Raw genomic sequence first — 19,812 nt, forward strand, 5'->3', positions numbered from 1 at the left:
TTCAAAGCTGAAGAGCCAGCGCTATCCGAAGACGTCTCCGTGGTCATATGGCTGGCATGACTAAACGCCAAAGGCGCACGGAACGCTGTTACCTACCCACCAAAGGTGGTTCCTATTTTTCTACTTGCATTTGTACGTGCTTTTGAACTGCTAGGTTGGCAGAAGCCAACACAAGTAACGGGAGCTCACTCCGTTACGCAGAATTAGGGATTCAAACTGCTGAACTGCCGACCTTTCTGGTTGACAAGCTCAGCGTCTTAGCCACTGAGCCGCTGCATACCTTTCAAGTATAATAAAGGGAATGCATATTTGATTTTACATGCGTTGACTGCAGATAGAATCCCATTATGTAATACATTACTGCATACAAAAAAGAAATAAAAATATGCATAGTATAGCAAAATTAGGAAACTTGTTGATATTTTTAGGATGGCGATTCTTGGGGTATTAATTAGTTTTAATCATACAGTACTTCTTTTTTTTTCAAAACTGCAATGCTGTTACCTTCCAGTGGTGGGATACAACCGGTACGCCTTGGTACGGGTGTACTGGCCTTGCTGGGAGCACCAGGTACCGGTCCGGTACGGTGCTCCGGAGGGCCCACCCGTCCTCCTTACCTGTATTCGAGCCGATCGGGGCTTTCGCGCATGGGCACGAAGCATACGTCTCCCTGTTTGACGCTCCGCCGAGCAGCTGGAGTGTCGTGAGCGGTAAGTAGGCAGGCGTGCATGCACATGTTGAAGCGTACTGGTTGCAACGGGATCCGTAACCCACCACTGTTACCTTCCCAACAAAGATGGTTCCTATTTTCCTATTTGCATTTTTATGTGCTTTCGAACTGCTAGGTTAGCAGAAGCTGGGAGGGGAGCTCACTCGGTTACGCAGCACTAGGGATTCAAACTGCCGACCTTTCTGATTGACAAGCTCAGTCACTGAGCCACAGCGTCCCTTCTGTGGAACAATATTATGTCTCAAATCTACCAAAACAGGGAAATGAAGATCTGGGACCTTCCAGTTCATGTTTAATCCCAAACTTCTGCACCCATTATTAGAGGTAATATGCAGAAGAGTACTGTACTTCTTTTACTTTTAAATAGCACCTCTGGGACAACCATGCCCTGGATGACTGACAGCCTCCATAGATACTTAAACATTTTTAACGAATAAATGTGAACACACCATTTTTCTCAGACTTCAGAGTCATCGTAACTAGAATGAGTGAATTTCTTAAGCAGCTGACCTCCCACTATTTAAACTTTCATGGACTCTTGAAAACAGTTTGGCTGGTTGGTTGGTTGGTTTGCTTCAGTGGTGGGATTCAAAATGTTTTACTACCAGTTCTGTGGGCATCGCTTGGTGGGCATGGCAGGGGAAAGATGCTGTAAAATCCCTATTCCCTCCCCACTTCAGGGGAAGGATACTGCAAAATCCCCATTCCCTCCCAATCAGCTGGGACTCGGGAGGCAGAGAATAGATGGGGGGCGGGGCCAGCCAGAGGTGGTATTTACCGGTTCTCTGAACTACTCATAATTTCCGCTAGCGGTTCTCCAGAACTGGTCAGAACCTGCTGAATACCACCTCTAGTTTGCTTGTTTATTTACACAGTGCCATTATTGATCAATTACTCATTTCCCTCAAGGATGTGGGAGAGTTTACAATCAATAAAAGCAATCAATTTACCGCTAATGAACTAAGGCAGACCTGGTGTAGTCAACATCAAGATTGATACGCTCTATTGGGGGAAAAAACTATGAGGCACTTTAATGAATTGGTGAAAAAAAGCAGAAAATTGTTGTAAAAAAAAAAGTCTTTGATCCAACTGACTATAACAAATGTGAATATAACAAACTTTTGGTGAACGCAGCTTTTATTGATTCAGATTATTGAATATGTATTACTCCAGCATCCTATTCACTCTTATAATGTTTTAGTACGCTGTACTATTTTATTTATTTTTTTCAGTCTCTTAATGAAGAGGCATTGCTTTGAAATGCATAGGAACTTAGTTATAGCAAAATCTGTGTGGTGTGAATTTGCTTCCTTTCGTTTCATCTGTTTAACAGGGCATACAAGCAGTGTTCTAAGGGACGGGGTGGCTCAGTGGCTAAGATGCTGAGCATGTCCATCAGAAAGATTGGCAGTTCGGCGGTTCTAATCCCTAGCGCCACGTAACGGAGTGAGCTTCCGTTACTTGTCCCAGCTTCTGCCAACCTAGCAGTTTGAAAGCATGTAAAAATGTAGAAAAATAGGGACCACTTTTGGTGGGAAGGTAACAGCATTCTGTGCGCCTTTGGCGTTTAGGCATGCCGGCCACATGACCCCAGAGACGTCTTCAGACAGCGCTGGCTCTTTGGCTGTGAAATGGAGAAGAGCACCGCCCCCTAGAGTCGGGAACGACCTAGCACATATATGCAAGGGGAATCTGACCCCGGGATACATATGCAGATCAAAGAATAACTAAATGAACTGAACATTTCTGATAGAGTCCATTAAAGATTTTGATAAGGAATTTTGATTGTGGAGCCTTGACAGCTCACAAAAGACTGTCTATTAGACAGTGGGATAGCTACTGAAATCAAAGATGTTCCATCCATTGGAGGCTTCCAAGAAAAGATTCATGATCTGATGATTTCTTACAAGATCCCATCCATCCAAACCAGGGGTTCTATGATCTTGCAAGGGCCAAAGGTCCTTCCCCCGTTTGAACCAAGAGGATTTGTCTGCATGGCGCCAATATTTCTCCACTGATTATGAGAACATTCTCAGAGGAGAGCATCTCATCACTTACAATAAATTCGTCGCCGACTTCTCCTTGGAGGACTGGTCCCAGGAGGCCCAAATGATCTGGCTTGGATGCCTTCCGCGTATTGAAAGCCGCATCCTCGTATTCCACAAACATTGCTTTCTTATACTTGGACCCGATCCGTTGGGAGCCATTTTCCAGAGATTTGCTGTAAGGGCTGCGAAGGAGAAGAGAAAGCCAGAGCTAGAACTGAAGAGAATATTAGATCGGTAATGGTTTAACAAATCCCTAGTTAGTCAAATGCCTTTTTATAATTTATTTACAGCATCACCGAAATGCTAAAGTATTTAAATGAAATTTTTGGTATATTGCTCGGGTTGCTCCCAGACCATAATTTTCCAGCTTGGTGTTTTCCATACTGCCGTAACCTGATCCCTTCTCCTTAACCTGTCATGTTAGATTAAAGAGTTAGCACTTTCGTTTTCGCTTCTTTTTACAGCAGTAGAGCAAGGGTGTCAAACTCGATTTCATTGAGGGCCACATTAGGGTTGTGTTTGACCTCAGGAGTCGGGGGGGGGGGACTGCCAGCAGCCAGTAGAGGTGGCAGAAGATTTGGACAGTGAGGAGTTTGGGGAGGAACATGGGCCAGTCCTGGAGTCTGGGGAAGGCTCTGATGAGGGCTCTGTGTCAGAGGCAGAGAGGGGCCCAGGGCCGTCTGACAGTTATCAGCTGCCTTCAGAGTCAGACACCAGTGAGGCCGAGAAACAGCTGGAGCCTGTTCCCAGTGTGGGCATGCACAGAGTTGACAGATGAAGGGAACAGCTAAAGAACAGGGGTCGACTTGAAAGTAAGGCCACAGGTGGACGGTGAATGGCCCCTCCCAGAGGACATAAAAGGGAAGAGAAGGGGAGTGGAGTTTGCAGGAGACAATTAGTTCGTTTAATTGTTTTGTGACTCTCCAAGATTCCCTGACATGTTTTGCAGATATCAGCTCTCCAAGCCAGATAAGGTCTGTGACTGCAAATCCTCTCTTGAAAGACTTTGCTGGATGCATATGAGCAGAATTCACAGTAAATTAATAAAAGGTTTTTTTTTTCAGGACAAGGGGTTTGTTTCATGCTTTCAGGAAGCCTCCATCAGAACAGGGAGCTGGGTGGGCAGGGTATGGGCAGAGTGGGCAGGGCCAGCTCGACGTCAGTCATGTCATAAAATGCCACTTTACCTAATAGTTTGTTTTGCTAGCACTCTGCCAGCAAAAATGGAGCTTGTGAGAGCCACACACTGCCTCCCCGGGCTCCGTTTTCAGCTGCAATGGCCTCCTCCAAAGCTCTGTTTTCTCTGGCAGAGGCACTGCAGGCCAGTCCTCTGTTTTTAGGGCCGGCCTGCGGGCTTTGAGTTTGACACCCTTGCTCTAGTGGGTCTGGTGTTTCTATCTCTGTCCTTTTGGACAGTTGTCTACTTGTAACCGAAGCCAATCCTTTGATGATTCCTCATCACCAAAGCTCCCTAGGCCTTCCATATGGATTAATGGAATTTCTAGCAGACCCTATAACAATAGGGAAGGAAACAGGACTGTTGCAAAAGTCAACCCAAGAAAGGCAGATGTCTGAGAAAGATTGATTCCACGTTAGTTATGCTAGGTATAAGTAGATCTGCAGAATTACAATCATCCTTTGAGGAGTCCTTACTTCACTATCGATAAAAGTCTTTCTTGTTATTGAGTTTGCCCTTCGTGAAAGGCTTGATCCGAACATCATAATGGCTTGAGGTGATTTACCTGTCCAGGTGAGTGGGCTTCACTGGGGCATAGTCCCAATCACCTTCCTCTGCAGCAATATAATGCATCCACGTCACAGGTAGCCTTTTGGCCCGAGAACGTCCAGCAATCCTTGGTGAAAACTCATCCAAGTCTATGACTGTGCTTTCCATATCCTCTTCCTCATATTGGTCATAATAGTCCTCGCTTGGAGATGGTTCTACCATCCTCAGCTTCTGTTGAATAGGTTCCGGACAAACTTCCACTTGAATTAAGGCTTCCATGCCAGCTGAAAGTCAATGATAAGCAAGATGTTAGCCAGGTTTCACTTTCTCTTTATTGGAAGCAAGGCTTAGTGCTTGCTAAGGCAGTCAACCTGCAATTCAGGTCTGGTATCTATTACTTCCAAATTGCATGTTTACTGAATGTTCCTTTTCCCTATGACATGATCTGGCATGATACATTTTTTAAAATATATGCTAGTTGATAACTGGGCATTGCCCAGGTGTTTATTCATAGGGGGGACAATCTCCGGACCAAATATAATTTCTAATGTTGGATTTTCCCCGTTACCCGAGGGAGCCCCCTTGTGGAATAATGTGAAGCCATTACCATGGCAACTCCACTGCAATGTACAGTAGAAGCCATTTTACGGCAGTACAGTAGAAACCATTTTAAGGCATATCAGACTGTATTTTAACAGAACACAAACCCTGAGGGGTATTAGGGCTGTCTTAACCACACAGTATTTTTCTCCAAAGAGTAAGTCATCTGTGTATCACGTTTGGTTGAAATTGCTCAAGGCGTTCCAGAGTTATGCTGGAACATACACACACACACACAGCCATTTTTATCGATGATAGATAGATAGATAGATAGATAGATAGATAGATAGATAGATAGATAGATGATAGATAGATAGATAGATAGATGATAGATAGATAGATAGATAGATAGATAGATAGATAGATGATAGATAGAGATAGATGATAGATAGATATAGATAGATAGATAGATAGATAGATAGATAGATAGATAGATAGATAGATAGATAGATGATAGATAGATGATAGATAGATGATAGATAGATAGATAGATAGATAGATAGATAGATAGAGATAGATGATAGATAGATAAATGATAGATAGATAGATAGATGATAGATAGATAGATAGATGATAGATAGATAAATAGATAGATAGATAGATAGATAGATAGATAGATAGATAGATAGATAGATAGAAGATAGATTATTATGTTTTGTCAATGGGAATAAAATAAAAAGTAGAAAAAACATACATCCAACTGTAGCAACAACAGAAAAGAAAGAAAAACTATACAAAAAAAGGGGGTGGTGGAAAAAATGACCCAAACATTAAATGTAGAAAAAAAATCCATCCTGGCTGGATGATGAAAAGAAAACTAAAAAAAAAAACCTGGTAAATTCTCTTCCCCTTACATAATGCATCTGCAAGTAGTTGGAAACTGAATCATCCTTATTTAACAAGAAAAATATATTATATAAACAAATATTTCGGATGAGGAGGTCCCTATCTAATCATCGAATTGACCCAGTGTCTAATACATATAACACGTTTACATTAGGAAGGTGGTTTTACTAGATCAAGACATGGCTGCAAGAGCAATAGTTTTAAAGATAAATGCTCAAAGCTGCACTGACTCCCTAGCATTTCAAGCTTTTGTTGGTCCAACAAATTTGTTCGTCAATCAAATTCAAGATCCCAACAGGGTGGGGATCTCAAAAGCGTTCTTGATGAATGTAGACGCTTACAGATTCCAATGAAGAGCTTTCAGTGAAGTTATAAGCACTCCAACAAGAAGAGAATGGACAATCATTTGTCTGAAATGGTTTTAGGGTTTCCTGGCTGAGCAGGGGATTGGACTAGAAGACCTCCAAGGTCCTTTCCAACGCTGTTATTTTGTTAAGACTGCACGTTTGCCTTGCTGAATCAAATTTTTGCAAGGAGTTTGAGAATCTCAGAGCAGCAGTAAAGAGCTGTTGCCAAAACAAAGATGGATTGGACACTGCTTTGGGCCTAATTGAATATAGTGTGAAAATCCACATTCAGATGCCCATGTTCCAGCAGTAGCTCCGGAGAACTGAATTTGAGAGCCTCTCTGCGGATGCTCTTCACAGATGGTTGCTACAATTCGGGGATGCTTGCAAGTGCCAAAATGCCTCCTGTAATGGGCAGGACGAATCCCAAAGCATCCATTGACCAAAGGGAAACAGTTGAGAAAGGAAACTGAAAAACTCTCTATCATCCTTAGCTCATTTTGGTCCTTTTGCTGGGAGATAAACGCATAAAGCAATAGTTACCAACAATATTTGTTTTCTAAGCAGTCCCAGGCAACCCAGGAAGGATCCAAAGGAAAGATCCAAAATAGATTTGTATTTTGTTTTGAAACCTCCAGATAATTATGCATTTAATTTTGTTTTAATTAGGTAGGGCAAGGATTTTAGTAGACTCCCAGAGAGATTCCTCGGAGTTTATACATGTGTCTAAAAGCTCAAACTCTTTAAAGCTACCGTTTTCAGCTCGTTTTTGTTAAATGGAAAATGAGTCACACTCTGTATCTCTGACACCCTCAATCACCATCTTCTTTTAATGACCCCATCATCCCTTGTGGGGTGGAATCTAGCCAATTGAATGGAGCTGAATGTTTACTGGCCAGATGCCTTTCCTGTCACCAATGCAGAGTTTTCCCCCGCAGCAGATATATTCACATTGTACCCAGAGAGAGAGAGATATCAGCCTCTACCTAGGATCTAACTCACAGCCTCCTGATCATGTTGTTGTTTAATTGCTAAATGCAGGTACCTTGCTGATGTGATGGAATCTGGCAGTACATCCGAAATGTGCCGTTGGTTCTGGGGGTCGTCTCAGCAGTGAGGAAAATGGCGGGGGAGATGTCCAGAGTGGCAAGTCGATGTTCCCTCACCAAAAAACTGTGACCCTCAAAAAGTATGGAGTGAACTTCAGGCTGGGTGCCGACGCTAATGACATACCAGTAGACGGGCCTCTTCTCACACAGCTTGAGGTCTGCAGGTTGAGAACAGAACAATGTTCTAGGTGAGATGCTTAGTGATGCTCAAGGCAACGTGTGGGTGAGATGCAGGAGTGCAAACTTCCAACTTCGTATTTTCAAGCCAAGGAAGGAATCTAAGTTCGAATTAGCATTCAAAGCTTGTCCTTCACAGTATTATGCCCCGCAGTTTGCTAATAATAAGGACAATCGATAGTGATATAAATATATTGGGAATCAATGCATGTGCTCCTAGAAATACAAACTCAAGGTAAACCGCTCCAAACTCGATTGCAGAAAATGCGACTCCTATTTATGACGGATTCAAGAGTGATAAACTAAGTTGGACAGTCACAAAAATGAAGAATGGAAAGAAACTTGCAGAGAGTTGCTTTTTCTTATTATGTCATTTATTCATTTCATTTCTAGTTCATTCAGTTAATTACTATTAAGTGACATGATCCAAATGGTTCTATTCTATTCTATTCTATTCTATTCTATTCTATTCTGTCTTCCTTTAGTTTCTGGGAGACAGTTACATCAGACAAAGACCAAAAAATTCTTCAAATTGTGAGAGATAGAAATATTCCACATTTTGATGCATCCATCCATCCATTCACTCACCCACCCACCCTCTCTCCTATCTACCTACCTACCTACCTACCTACCTACCTACCATCCATCCATCCATCCATCCATCCATCCATCCATCCATCTATCTATCTATCATCTGTTTATTTCATCTATCCATCCATCATACCTTCCTCCCTCCCTCCATCTATCTCATCTATCATATCTATCTATCTATCTATCTATCTATCTATCTATCTATCTATCATCATCTATCTATCTATCTATCTATCTATCTATCTATCTATCTATCTACCATCCATCCATCCACCCACCCACCCACCCACCTATCTATCTCTCTATCTATCTCTCTATCTATCTCTCTATCTATCTATCTATCTATCTATCTATCTATCTATCTATCTATCTATCATCTATCTCAATATCTACCTATGGTATCTATCAATCTATCATCTACCTACCTACCTACCTACCTACCTACCTACCTACCTACTTATGTCATATATGTGGCATATCGCCAATTTCATGTATTGGCTGACATGGTTTATAAAATGTGCTGTCCTTTTTGCCAAACTTACCAGGCAGAGAAGAATGAATGAACCCATTGATGGTATGAAACGGAGGTTGAGTCAATGGAGATTTTGAATTTCCTCTGATGTGAGAAGGAGAATACCAGCTCTTGTCTGATGGAGACATTGGAGGTGGGGGGAGAGAGGGAGAGGGAGGGAGGGAGGGAGGGAGGGAGGGAGGGAGGGAGGGAGAGAGAGAGAGAGAGAGAGAGAGAGAGAGAGAGAGAGAGAGAGAGAGGGAGAGAGAGAAGGAGGCAAGTAATAGAGTTTAGTTCAAGGAATTCCAAATCACCAGGAAAAGAGGCCACCATTATCCACTATTCTTGTCCTACAGGCCCATTATAGGAAAATCAGAATTAGACATCAAAACTAAACCTTTTCAGGTAGAACTTATAATCAGTTTCCTACAGCTGCAAATGAGTTAGTTTTGAAAGACAAATATGGTAAGTCCTGACTGCAGTTTGGCCATAAACCATGTATTTTGTATCTTGTCTTTCTGTCCAGATCTGTACCTTATGTAGTGTAGAAGCCGGTCTAAAACTAAAATAAAACTGAATTCCCTTAGAATCTGCTAAATTAGATACTGTAGCACAGTATGCAACTGACCAAGAGATGCAATTTAGAATGTTGGTGGGACACGAAGAATTAAACCCATTAGGAACAAGTGAAGCCTAAATCCTACAGAAAGGTGTATTCACTGCTGATGATCTTATTCAACAGAATAAAAACACAAGTACAAGGGGAGCATAAACATCTTTTTTTCCCTCTACTTCCTCCCCCATTCTTCTCTTACCTTCATCAAATGCAGAAAACAGCAGCACAAATTCTTGTATTTTACCCCCGGATTCTATGCTCTTCAAAGCTCCTGAAAAAGAGAAACTCAATAGACTCCTCAAAACAAAATGACAAAAAGACTTTCCACAGATTTTTAAGCAGATGACAATTTTCTAAACTGGAGCAAAACAGGAGTCCTGAAATATTTTTTTCCCAAATGCCATCACTCTTCTAAACAGCTAATTCCCCCAACACTGTCAAATTATCGACTAAGACTGTATTACTATTATTATTCTCCTCCTTCCTAGTACCTATCTCTTCCCACTCACAACTACAACCTTGTTGCTTGTATCTTTACAATTTATGTTGTTTTTATTTGTTTCCTAGTATAATTTGATTGCTTATTAGTAACGTATGACTATCACTAAGTGTTGTATCAAAGTGTTGTATGTTTCTTGATGAAAGTATTTTTTAATGTACACTGAGAGCATATGCACCAAAGACAGATTCCTTGTGTGTCCAATCACACTTGGCCAATAAAGAATTCTATTCTATTCTAGTTTATATCCTAACTGTCTACTACATCATCTGAAGGCTCATCCATGTTACACTCAAGTAGCTAGGCATTGGAAGGACTTACGAGTTCATGGAGTAGTTTTAAGTCATCTTTTATTTCTCAGTCCTTACATGTTCTATGTTGTGCTGTGCAATTTGTGATCCCCCCCCCTAATTTCACAGTGCTGTTTTAACTGAAATGATGCATGACATGGTACATGGGATTAAACTGGAAAGTTTCAGAAAAATGCTGTCTAAATGCCAGGTGTTATGAGAGAAGCATATTTGGAATGTCATACAAAAGACTGCGCAGCTATCTTGCTTTTCCAGAAGAAAAAGCATAAACAAGATTTTTGAAGTATTGGATCTGCAAGTGAATCTGGAAATGAATAACGGTAAAGGTAAATGTTTCCCTCGCACATATGTGCTAGTCGTTCCCAACTCTAGGGGGCGGTGCTCATCGTTTCAAAGCCGAAGAGCCAGCGTTGTCCAAAGATGTCTCCATAGTCATGTGGCCAGCATGACTCAATGCCGAAGGCGCACGGAGCGCTGTTACCTTCCCACCAAAGGTGGTTCCTATTTTTCTACTTGCATTTTTTAACGTGCTTTCAAACTGCTAGGTTGGCAGAAGCTGGGACAAGTAACAGGAGCTCACTCCGTTACACAGCGCTAGGGATTCGAACCGCCGAACTGCTGACCTTTCTGATTGACAACTCAACATCTTAACCACTGAGCCAACTGTGTCCACTGGAAATGAATATACGGACTAAAAATCACAAATATTGCTTGATGGATGTTAGTAAGTCCATGTGAATCTGAACAAAGTTTCGAGGATGGATAAGTAGTTCTCCAGATGTCCCAAAGGTGCTTTTTCAACCATGACCTGAGAATCTCCAATAGACTTTCAAGAAGATGGTCTACTTCCACCATCTGATCTTACCTGGCTTACAGACCAGCAGTGGTCCAATCAATCCAGAGTTAATATCCTTGACGCTGTCCACATGAGAGGAGTAGGCATAAGTTAAGCAGTGTGTGTTCGATCCGGTTGGGCCTTGATCTTTTAAGATCTCCCACACATAGACATGGGTGTGACCAGGTTCTACAGCATCATCTTCTTTCTCTTGCTTGCTGGTCAAATCATCATAGCCTGCCCCTGAAAACATAGAACCACTGTCATCCTTGACTATAAAGCTTGAGGTCATACAACATGCCAAGCCCAAACCATGCAAACTACACTGCAGCTGGGTCCAAAGGCTGAATTTGATTACACTCTTCACTTTGGCTCTTGAAGAGAAAGTTGAGCAATAGAAATAGCACTTAGACTTATATACCGCTTCACAGTGTTTTACAGCCCTCCTAAGCAGTTTACAGAGTCAGCCTATTTCCCCCCAACAATCTGGGTCCTCATTTTACTGAACTCGCAAGGATTGAAGGCTGAGTCAACCCTAATCAATGTCAGGATCAAACTCCTGAATGCAGGCAGAATTAGCCTGCAATACTGCCTTCTGACCATTGGGCCACTACGGCTCCTGATGCAACATCCAATCAGCTACAGTAATAGCAATAGCACTTACTTATATACCGCTTTATAGGGCTTTACAGCCCTTTCTAACTGGTTTACAGAGCCAGCCAATGGCCCCCAAACAATCTGGGTCCTCATTTTACCCACCTCGGAAGGATGGAAGGCTGAGTCAACCTTGAGCCGGTGAGAATCGAACTGCCAAACTGCAGGCAGCCGGCAGTCAGCAGAAGTAGCCTGCAGTACTGCATTCTATCCACGGTGCCAACACGGCTCTAGTCAGCAGTGGAAAGAATTTGAAGAAGGTGCAAGAAGGACAGTTGGGGTGTCACTCTCACCTTCAGAACTTTTCCAATAAGATACACCTTTGGCGTGAATATTGAAGGGGCGGGAAGCCATATTCTTAAAGGTCACAACCACCTTGTCATAGACTTCGGTTTGGATGATGGGGCCCAAAAGACCTGGTGGAAAGAAGAGAAATCAGTACAGGCTGAAGTTCTGCTGATTGTGAAGGAAAGATGAGATGGGAATTGGGCTTTGGAACTGTCCTCCATCCCCTCTGAAGTTGAGCGAGAAGAAATTCCAAGGATGGGTTTGGATTTCTTTGGGTGAAAGTGACCTGTTCTTCCTTTACTTGCAAATATTTGAAAACCTTCGATTTGCATGCCACTATTACAGATTCACAGCTACTATTACATCATCTGCTGGCTGAGTTTCCTTTCCGGTGACAAATCTTCCTCAAGTACATACATGGTGTGTTCCCATTTATAAACATTATAAATATATATTGTGTTGCATTTGGTTTTCTGCCTGGAAGGCTCCTAGGGTGGAGCTGAAAGGCAAAAGGGAAGCAGTATGCTCCCTCCCATATTTGGGCATACCCGGTGCTTTGACATAACATACATACATACATACATACATACATACATACGTACATACATACGTGAATGTGTGTGTGTGTGTGTGTGTGTGTGTGTGTGTTCCACGCTCTGGAACGCCTCGAGGAATTTCAACCAAACTTCCTACACAGATGACTTACTCTCTGGAAACAAACATTGTGGGGATAAGGCACCCCTAAAACCCCTCGAGGTGTGTATTAAGATACATCCTGTTGTGCCTTAAAATGAATTCTACTGTACTGCCGTAAAATGGCTTCTACTGTACAGATCAGTGGAGTTGCCATGGTTTCGGCTTCACAGTTTTCCACAAGGTGGTTCCCTCTGGTAAGGGGGAAAATCCAACATTAGAAATTATGTTGGGTCCGGATATTTTCCCCCTATAAATAAATAACCGGGCAACGCCGTGTTATCGGCTACTAAGGTAATATATTTTGAACCAATTCTGGTTCCCAAATCGTCTCCTAAGATAGTTGTATGGAGTCCGTATTAAAGCAATCAATCAACCTTTTTCAGTGGAGGAATGACTCCAGTAAGATTCCCCAAGTGAGAATGTCATAAGCAAAAAAAGACTCTTGAGCTTACCCATCCAAGCAGGTTTGGGTTTTACTTCTCTGAACATAGAGTCCGTGTATTCCAAATAAATTGCCTTCTTATATTGAGGGCCTGGGGTGGAGGAAGACAACCTAAGAAATTAAAGAGTTGGTCAAAGAAGAAAATTGTGGTCAAATGCAGACTGGGCTCTACATTTCAAATCTTGCGTTGTTGATCAGCATGAGTGGTGCAGTGGCCTAGAGGTGGGGCTCTCGCCTCACGATCAGGAGGCTGTGAGTTCAATCCTAGGCAGAGGCAGATATTTCTCTGTCTGGGCACAATGAGAACGCATCTGCTGAAAAAAAAGAACTCCGCATCGGCAACAGGAATGGCATCCGGCCAGTAACCACTGAGCTCCATTCAGTTGCCCAGATTTCATCCTGCAAGGGATTATGGGGTAGTTAAAAAAGCATGATGGCTGATCAGCATGATTAGGAGGACTTCAACTCAGGCAATCCTCACCCCTTATGACCAAATAGCCCCAGGTTTGGAGTGTGGGAGGGGTATAACACCAGGTTGGGGAGGGCTGAAAGAACTGGGAAGAGAAAAAGGAGACAGTTTATGTGTAATACAAAGATGTGTCAAAGCCTCTTTCATGTTGCTTTGTCTGCTTTCTGCTCCGTAGTCACAATCCTGCAATTTTCCTGGCATGGTAGGGAAGTATTTTGATTTCTTCTGAAATCATTCCTTCTTCATATTTTAATGAGCCTATAATCCCTTGCAGAGTCTGGGCAACTGGATGGAGGAAGTAGAGTGGTTTAATGGCCGGATGCTATTCCTGTTGCCAATGCAGAGTTTTGTTCAGCAGATATATTCTCATTGTGCCCAGACAGAGAAATATCTTTAAAAATATACTTTCTAAGCTTTCTCCAAAGTTGACGTCAGATTTCATCATGCTCTGCTTTCCAACATTTATTTTACACGGGAGAGTAGGTACGAGGAAAGCAGATAACAGAGCCAAGCATGTCAGCCTTGTTACCAGTAGTAGGATTGGAAACCTGGGAGGGCTGCTAGCTATCAGAGGTCAGACGTCCAAGCCTGCTAAGGGACAGACTTGGCCAGCAGGCACGCTTCCAAGAGTTTCTCTCTAAGGTGACTCAGACCAGCCAAGGAAATCCGGGCGTTTAGGAGAAACTGCAAAACAAATAATAAGGAACCTGAGCCTTTTGAGTTTCATTTCAGGAGCGGCAAATCAGCGCAGGGAGAAACAGTTTGGGGTCGTGATTAAGATTAGAAATGGAGAGATTTTGAGTTCTAGGTCTGCTTTTGGCACAAAGCCAGCTGGGTGTCCTTGGGCCAATCAATTCCTCCGGGCCCTAGGAAGGAGGAGGCCACCGGCAAGACTGGCGAAGATGTTTAAAGATAATTCAGCTAAATGAGGGGGGGGGGTTTGCTGCCAGCATTACTGCTGATTCGGCGCGCAAACTTTTTTGCACGCACACGCTAGCTTTGCTCACGCGCATGCCAAACGCACGCTCTACGCGACTGCACATCTGCGTCTAAAATTGTCTGCGCATGCGCAAAACGTTAAAAAAGGGGGAAAAATACATTTCTGCAATGAAAATTGTTCTGTGCAGGTGCAGAACCGAAAATCAAGATTGCAGCGCTGTAGGAAAACCGGTGAGGGGCGTGGCAGGCCTGGGTTGCTACCGGTTCCAGTGACCCAGGCTGCCAAGTTACTACCTATTCGGCCGAACCGGTAGGAACCCCCCTCTGCTAAATGTTGGAAATGTCACCAGACACCTGGCTCGTATTGCCATATGTGGTGGACATGCATTCATGTTTTTGTTCATAGCTATACTTGTTATCTTGTAGATGTTTGACGAAGGAAGGAAGGAAGGAAGGAAGGAAGGAAGGAAGGAAGGAAGGAAGGAAGGAAGGAAGGAGGAAGGAAAGAAAGAAGGAAAGAAAGAAGGAAGGAAGGAAGGAAGGAAGGAAGGAAGGAGAGAAGGAAGGAAGGAAGAAGGAAGGAAGGAAGAAGAAGGAAAGAAAGAAGAAAGAAAGAAAGAAAGAAAGAAAGAAAGAAAGAAAGAAAGAAGAAAGGAAGAAAGGAAGAAAGAAAGAAGGAAGGAAGGAAGGAAGAAGGAAGAAGGAAAGAAAGAAGGAAGGAAGGAAGAAGGAAGGAAGGAAGAAGGAAAGAAAGGAGGAAGGAAGGAAGAAGGAAAGGAAGAAGGAAGGAAGGAAGAAGGAAGAAGGAAAGAAAAAAGGAAGGAAGGAAGGAAGGAAGAAAAGAAAGAAGGAAGGAAGAAAAGAAAAAGAAAGAAAGAAAGAAAGAAGGAAAGAAAGAAAGATTCCAAAGCTCCACTAACACTTTCCAAAGTCAAAATAGTAGTCATATCAGAAAAAGCCAACCAGCAAAAAAAAAAAAGAGAGAGAGAGGACATTTTGAGTGATTGGAGCATTTGGCACGATTTGTTATCGTCGGTCTGCAAAATTCCATATCGAGGCCAGAAATAACACTCCATGCCATTGTGTACAAGTTCCCAATCACAATTTGGTCTTTGCTGGCTAGGAAATGGAGCAGTGACCTTTGAGGAGGAGAATAAGTGAGTGATCCCTGTAGGAAGGGGTCCTTGGCAGTTTGGGGACAATCAGGTGAAGAACAGTTGCACAATGTGTTTTTTGGGGAAAGAGGGCGCATTGGTTGTAGCGATGCATAAAATTACCTCTATTCTTAAAATGATACTTTCTGTTTTTCTGAAGCTGTGTCATGCTATCTCGTTTCTGCCATGCTACAAAATGCTTGGTTGTTGCCGTCATTCAACATAATACATAAAACGTCTTCCATGTTTTGCTAGTATTTCACTTGGTCCAAAAGTATTATCCTTTTGATAGGTTGATTTCTCATCCCTTCTCTCCATGAACTGTTGTCCCTTAATTCTGGACTTCGCTTTGTTTAATCTCTCCACTTTTCTAGCTACCTTCTTTGCATTTGGTCCCAAAGATGCTTTTTCAAAAGGCAACCGGACTACTGGATTTTCTTCCTTCTTTGTAACTTAAATGTTTTTAAAGGTTTTTTTTTTTAGATCAGATTAAAAATTGTTTTGTCGCCCAAAATAAATATCTTACATTTTTAACAGAGGTGTTTTTTTTTCAAGAGGCAACGGGACTTTCTGGTTTTTCGTTGAAGACATTTTGCTTCTCATTTAAGAAGCTTCTTCAGCTTCTGCTGAAGAAGTTTCCTCGATCAGAAAAGAAGCTTCTTGGGTGAGAAGCAAAATGTCTTCAACGAAAAACCAGAAAGTCTTCAAAGAAAAAGCAGAAAGTCCCGTTGCCTCTTGAAAAAAAGCATCTTTGGGACAACCGTGAGTTGGGTGACTGATAATCTCTGTACATTTCTTTGCATTTGTAAGCAGATATGGCCCTATGGAAGATGTGCATATATGAATGCTTGTTGGAAAGAAAGAGAAAGACAGAGGAAAGAAAGAAGTCATTTCTTTAAGGGACATTTGGAACCTGTAAACCTAATAGCAACATTTCCTGTCATGGTCAATAAATCAATATCCTGGATTTAGTGTATCACATCTGCATCCCATCTTTCTGGAAACTTTTTGACGGAACGTAAAGTTTTCCGTCTGACAAATTGCAAAACCTAATGTATTTGTATGAGCATACTGTCTGCTCCAGGTGGCTCAGTGCCTAAGACGCTGAGGTTGTCGATCAGAAAGATTGGCAGTTCGGCGGTTTGAATCCCTAGCGCCGCGTAATGGAGTGAACCCCCGTTACTGGTCCCAAGCATCTGCTAACCTAGCAGTTCGAAAGCATGTAAAAATACAAGTAGAAAAAATAGGGACCACCTTTGGTGGGAAGGTCTCCTGACTCTAGGGGGCGGTGCTCATCTCCGTTTCAAACCCAAACAGCCAGCGCTGTCCGAAGACGTCTCCGTGGTCATGTGGCCGGTATGACTAAACGCCAAAGACGCATGGAAGGCTGTTACCTTCCCACCAAAGGTGGTTCCTATTTTTCTACTTGCATTTTTACATGCTTTCGAACGGCTAGGTTGGCAGAAGCTGGGACAAGTAATGGGAGCTCACTCTGTTATGCGGCGCTAGGGATTCAAAGCGCTGAACTGCCGACCTTTCTGATTGACAAGCTCAGCATCTTAGCCACTGAGCCACCGCGTCCCATTATGTAATACATTACTGTATTCAAAAAGAAATTAAAATATGCACAGTATAGCAAAATTAGGAAACTTGTTGATATTTTTAGGATGGTGATTCTTGGGGTATTAATTAACTAGTTTTAATCATACAGTACTTCTTTTTTTTTATTAAAATTGCAATAAAACTTGAAGAGGATGAGACATCTTAGAAGCAATGCCCTGTGTTTTATTTTCATGCAGAATGGAAATTGAGAAGCTGAAGGGAGGATAGTACAAGAACCAAGGCTGGAACAACAAAGTGGGGACTTCACTTTGTGGAGTCCTTGGTGACCTGAAACTCTTCCTAGTTGGCCAATGAAACATCTGCAAGCAAACAACCAAACTCTGAATACACAAAGAATTCCACAGTTCAACCCTGAGCTACAGGTATTCTCTTCTGTTGAGACCTAGGTTCCTTTAAATCCTTCTTCAACTCCAAAATGTATTGGGTGATTTTTGAACAATCCATGCAAACAACCTCACACTGTTATTGTAAGGATAAAAGGAGGAGCTGGTCAACTTAAATTAGCTTAAATTAAATTAGAGAGCAGGGCAAAAAAAAAGCATCGGATGGAAACTACTCAAGGAGAGAAGCAACCTGGAATTAAGGGGAAACTTTCTAACAGTGAGAATAATTAGCCAGTGGAACAACGTGCCCTCAGAAGCTGTCCATCCCTGGACATTTTTAAGGAGACTGGACAACCACTTGTGTGAGATGGTATAGGTTCTCCTGCTTGAGCAGGGGGGGGGTGAACTAGAAGACCTCCAAGATCCCTTCCAACTCTGTTATTCTCTATCTACCTCCAAGGTCCCTTCCAGATATATTTTGAATTGAATTGGGGGGAAAATCCAGATCTAACCCTATTCTGTTTTCCCCCCTCTTGACCCCAACATTATGAGATGGGACCTCAAGGAAGTCCCACAAAAGAAGGACGCTGGTTCATCTAGATCAGCATGGTTTCTTCTTCGTCATCAAGGCCAGGGGTCAGCAACCCGCAGCTCCAGAGCTGCACGTGGCTCTTTCATCCCTCTGCTGCGGCTCAAAATATGCGTCATAGCTGCCAATGTGCGACACCCGCTGGCACATGATCTATTGAGCTTTTCAACCCCCCTGGATTTAACCATGGTTAAATCCAAGAAAAGAAAAGTTTCAGAAGAAAACAGAATGTTTAATTCAACTTCGTATACTAGTTTTGGGGCCGCTTAGGAAAGAGTCAGGCGTGGGAAAGGTTTTTGTGGCTCCCGGTGGGAAATGGGTCCAAATGTCTCTTTGAGCATTTAAGGCTGCTGACCCCTGATCTAAGTGTTCATTGGGCTTATAGGACTATTACTCAAATAGGAACATCTTGGGGCCATCATATAAATGATCGTATTAGCAGATTCTTGGTGTCTCCAGTTGACATTTTCCCCCATCCCCTGCTGAGCTATTTTCATTGGAAATGTCAGGGATAAAACTCAGGTCCTCCTACATCCCAAAAGTCCACCTATCCTTGCACTCCGCTGCCTTTCCTAGAAGTAAAACTGAATAGCATCCACTTGAAGGAGAGCTTCTTCCATAAATCACCCTGCTCCTTTCATCCCTTCCCACTCTACTTGACCGAGTGGCTTCTCACCAGCTGTGGCTGGTATATAGAAAGGCTTCAAGATTGTGACTTGCTTAACCCAATGCCAACCAGGCTGCTAACCCTTCATTAAAGAAATGTTCCCTTTCCCTTCACTCTTGGCACATCCAGCAGAGAGGATTCAAAGCAGGGCTTAAGGAGATTAGAGGCAGAAACCAAACACGAGGGACTAAGTGGTACAAGTTAAGGCTAGAAATGCACAGAAGTATAAAATTATTGGTAATGCCATATCATAAAAACATAACCTCTCCATATAATCCTTGAGACAATTAGAACCACAATCTTTTGACACAGGTAGAGTTGGTTATAGAGATGAGAGTTGATGCTCCCAAGTTCTAGAAGACCTCCCAACTGTACTGAAACTACGTTCCCAAACCTTTAGTAGATAATAATATTGTTGCTGTATTATTACCCATTCTGTCTGTCGGGCCTATAGTTCCATTCCTTCTCCACTGCTCCGATGTAATATCGTCTGGTGATGCCAAGGCTTTCCTGAAAGATGCAGCACAACCAAATAAGTCCGAGTGACCCCAATCTCCGCATGGTCCAGCAACATCTGCCAATGGTCTCCGATTCAGAGAGAAATCCAGGAGGAGAAGGAGACATCAAGTCTGACCTATTCAGTAAACTCCATCCTCAGGTTGCCGTGAAACACCAGTGGGCTTTCTGACCTGCCACTGGAGAGAGGAACATGGTCACATACGCTATCAGTGTGCTGGAAGTTATGAGTGAACAGCAGGGTGGGGAGTAACAGGATGAGAGAGGGGAAAAGGAAAAGCAACCGAGGAAAGTTTAACCTCTTGTTCACTGCAGGTTTCCAACTCTTAGAAGTATCTTGCCAATGCAATCCTACGTTGCATTAATAGAAGGATGCAATGAAGATCAAGGGAGGTACTAATACCACTCTATAAAGCCTTAGTAAGACCACACCTAGAGTACTGCATCCAGTTTTGATCAACACACTATAAAAAAGTTGTTGAGACTCTAGAAAGAGTGCAGAGAAG

The 19,812-nt window shown here is 42.7% G+C and overlaps 1 protein-coding gene across 1 annotated transcript in view; it reads right to left on the reverse strand.

The window, feature by feature from the left end:
• Positions 1 to 19,515, reverse strand: part of F8 (coagulation factor VIII) — a 45,443-nt gene extending 25,928 nt beyond the window's left edge. Inside the window, exons 1-9 of the mRNA XM_081964386.1 lie at positions 19,221 to 19,515; positions 13,037 to 13,137; positions 11,894 to 12,016; positions 10,977 to 11,189; positions 9,501 to 9,572; positions 8,717 to 8,821; positions 7,343 to 7,564; positions 4,521 to 4,788; positions 2,789 to 2,960 (exon numbers count right to left, since the gene is read on the reverse strand). Of these exons, the coding sequence (XP_081820512.1) occupies positions 2,789 to 2,960; positions 4,521 to 4,788; positions 7,343 to 7,564; positions 8,717 to 8,821; positions 9,501 to 9,572; positions 10,977 to 11,189; positions 11,894 to 12,016; positions 13,037 to 13,137; positions 19,221 to 19,414 (1,470 nt within the window). The 5' untranslated portion in view covers positions 19,415 to 19,515. The remainder of the gene's footprint in view (positions 1 to 2,788; positions 2,961 to 4,520; positions 4,789 to 7,342; positions 7,565 to 8,716; positions 8,822 to 9,500; positions 9,573 to 10,976; positions 11,190 to 11,893; positions 12,017 to 13,036; positions 13,138 to 19,220) is intronic.
• Positions 19,516 to 19,812: the final 297 nt, after the last annotated feature.

The sequence above is a fragment of the Natrix helvetica genome, assembly GCF_964273705.1.
Source record: "Natrix helvetica genome assembly, chromosome: 11".
In the NCBI taxonomy this organism is placed as follows: domain Eukaryota; kingdom Metazoa; phylum Chordata; class Lepidosauria; order Squamata; family Natricidae; genus Natrix; species Natrix helvetica.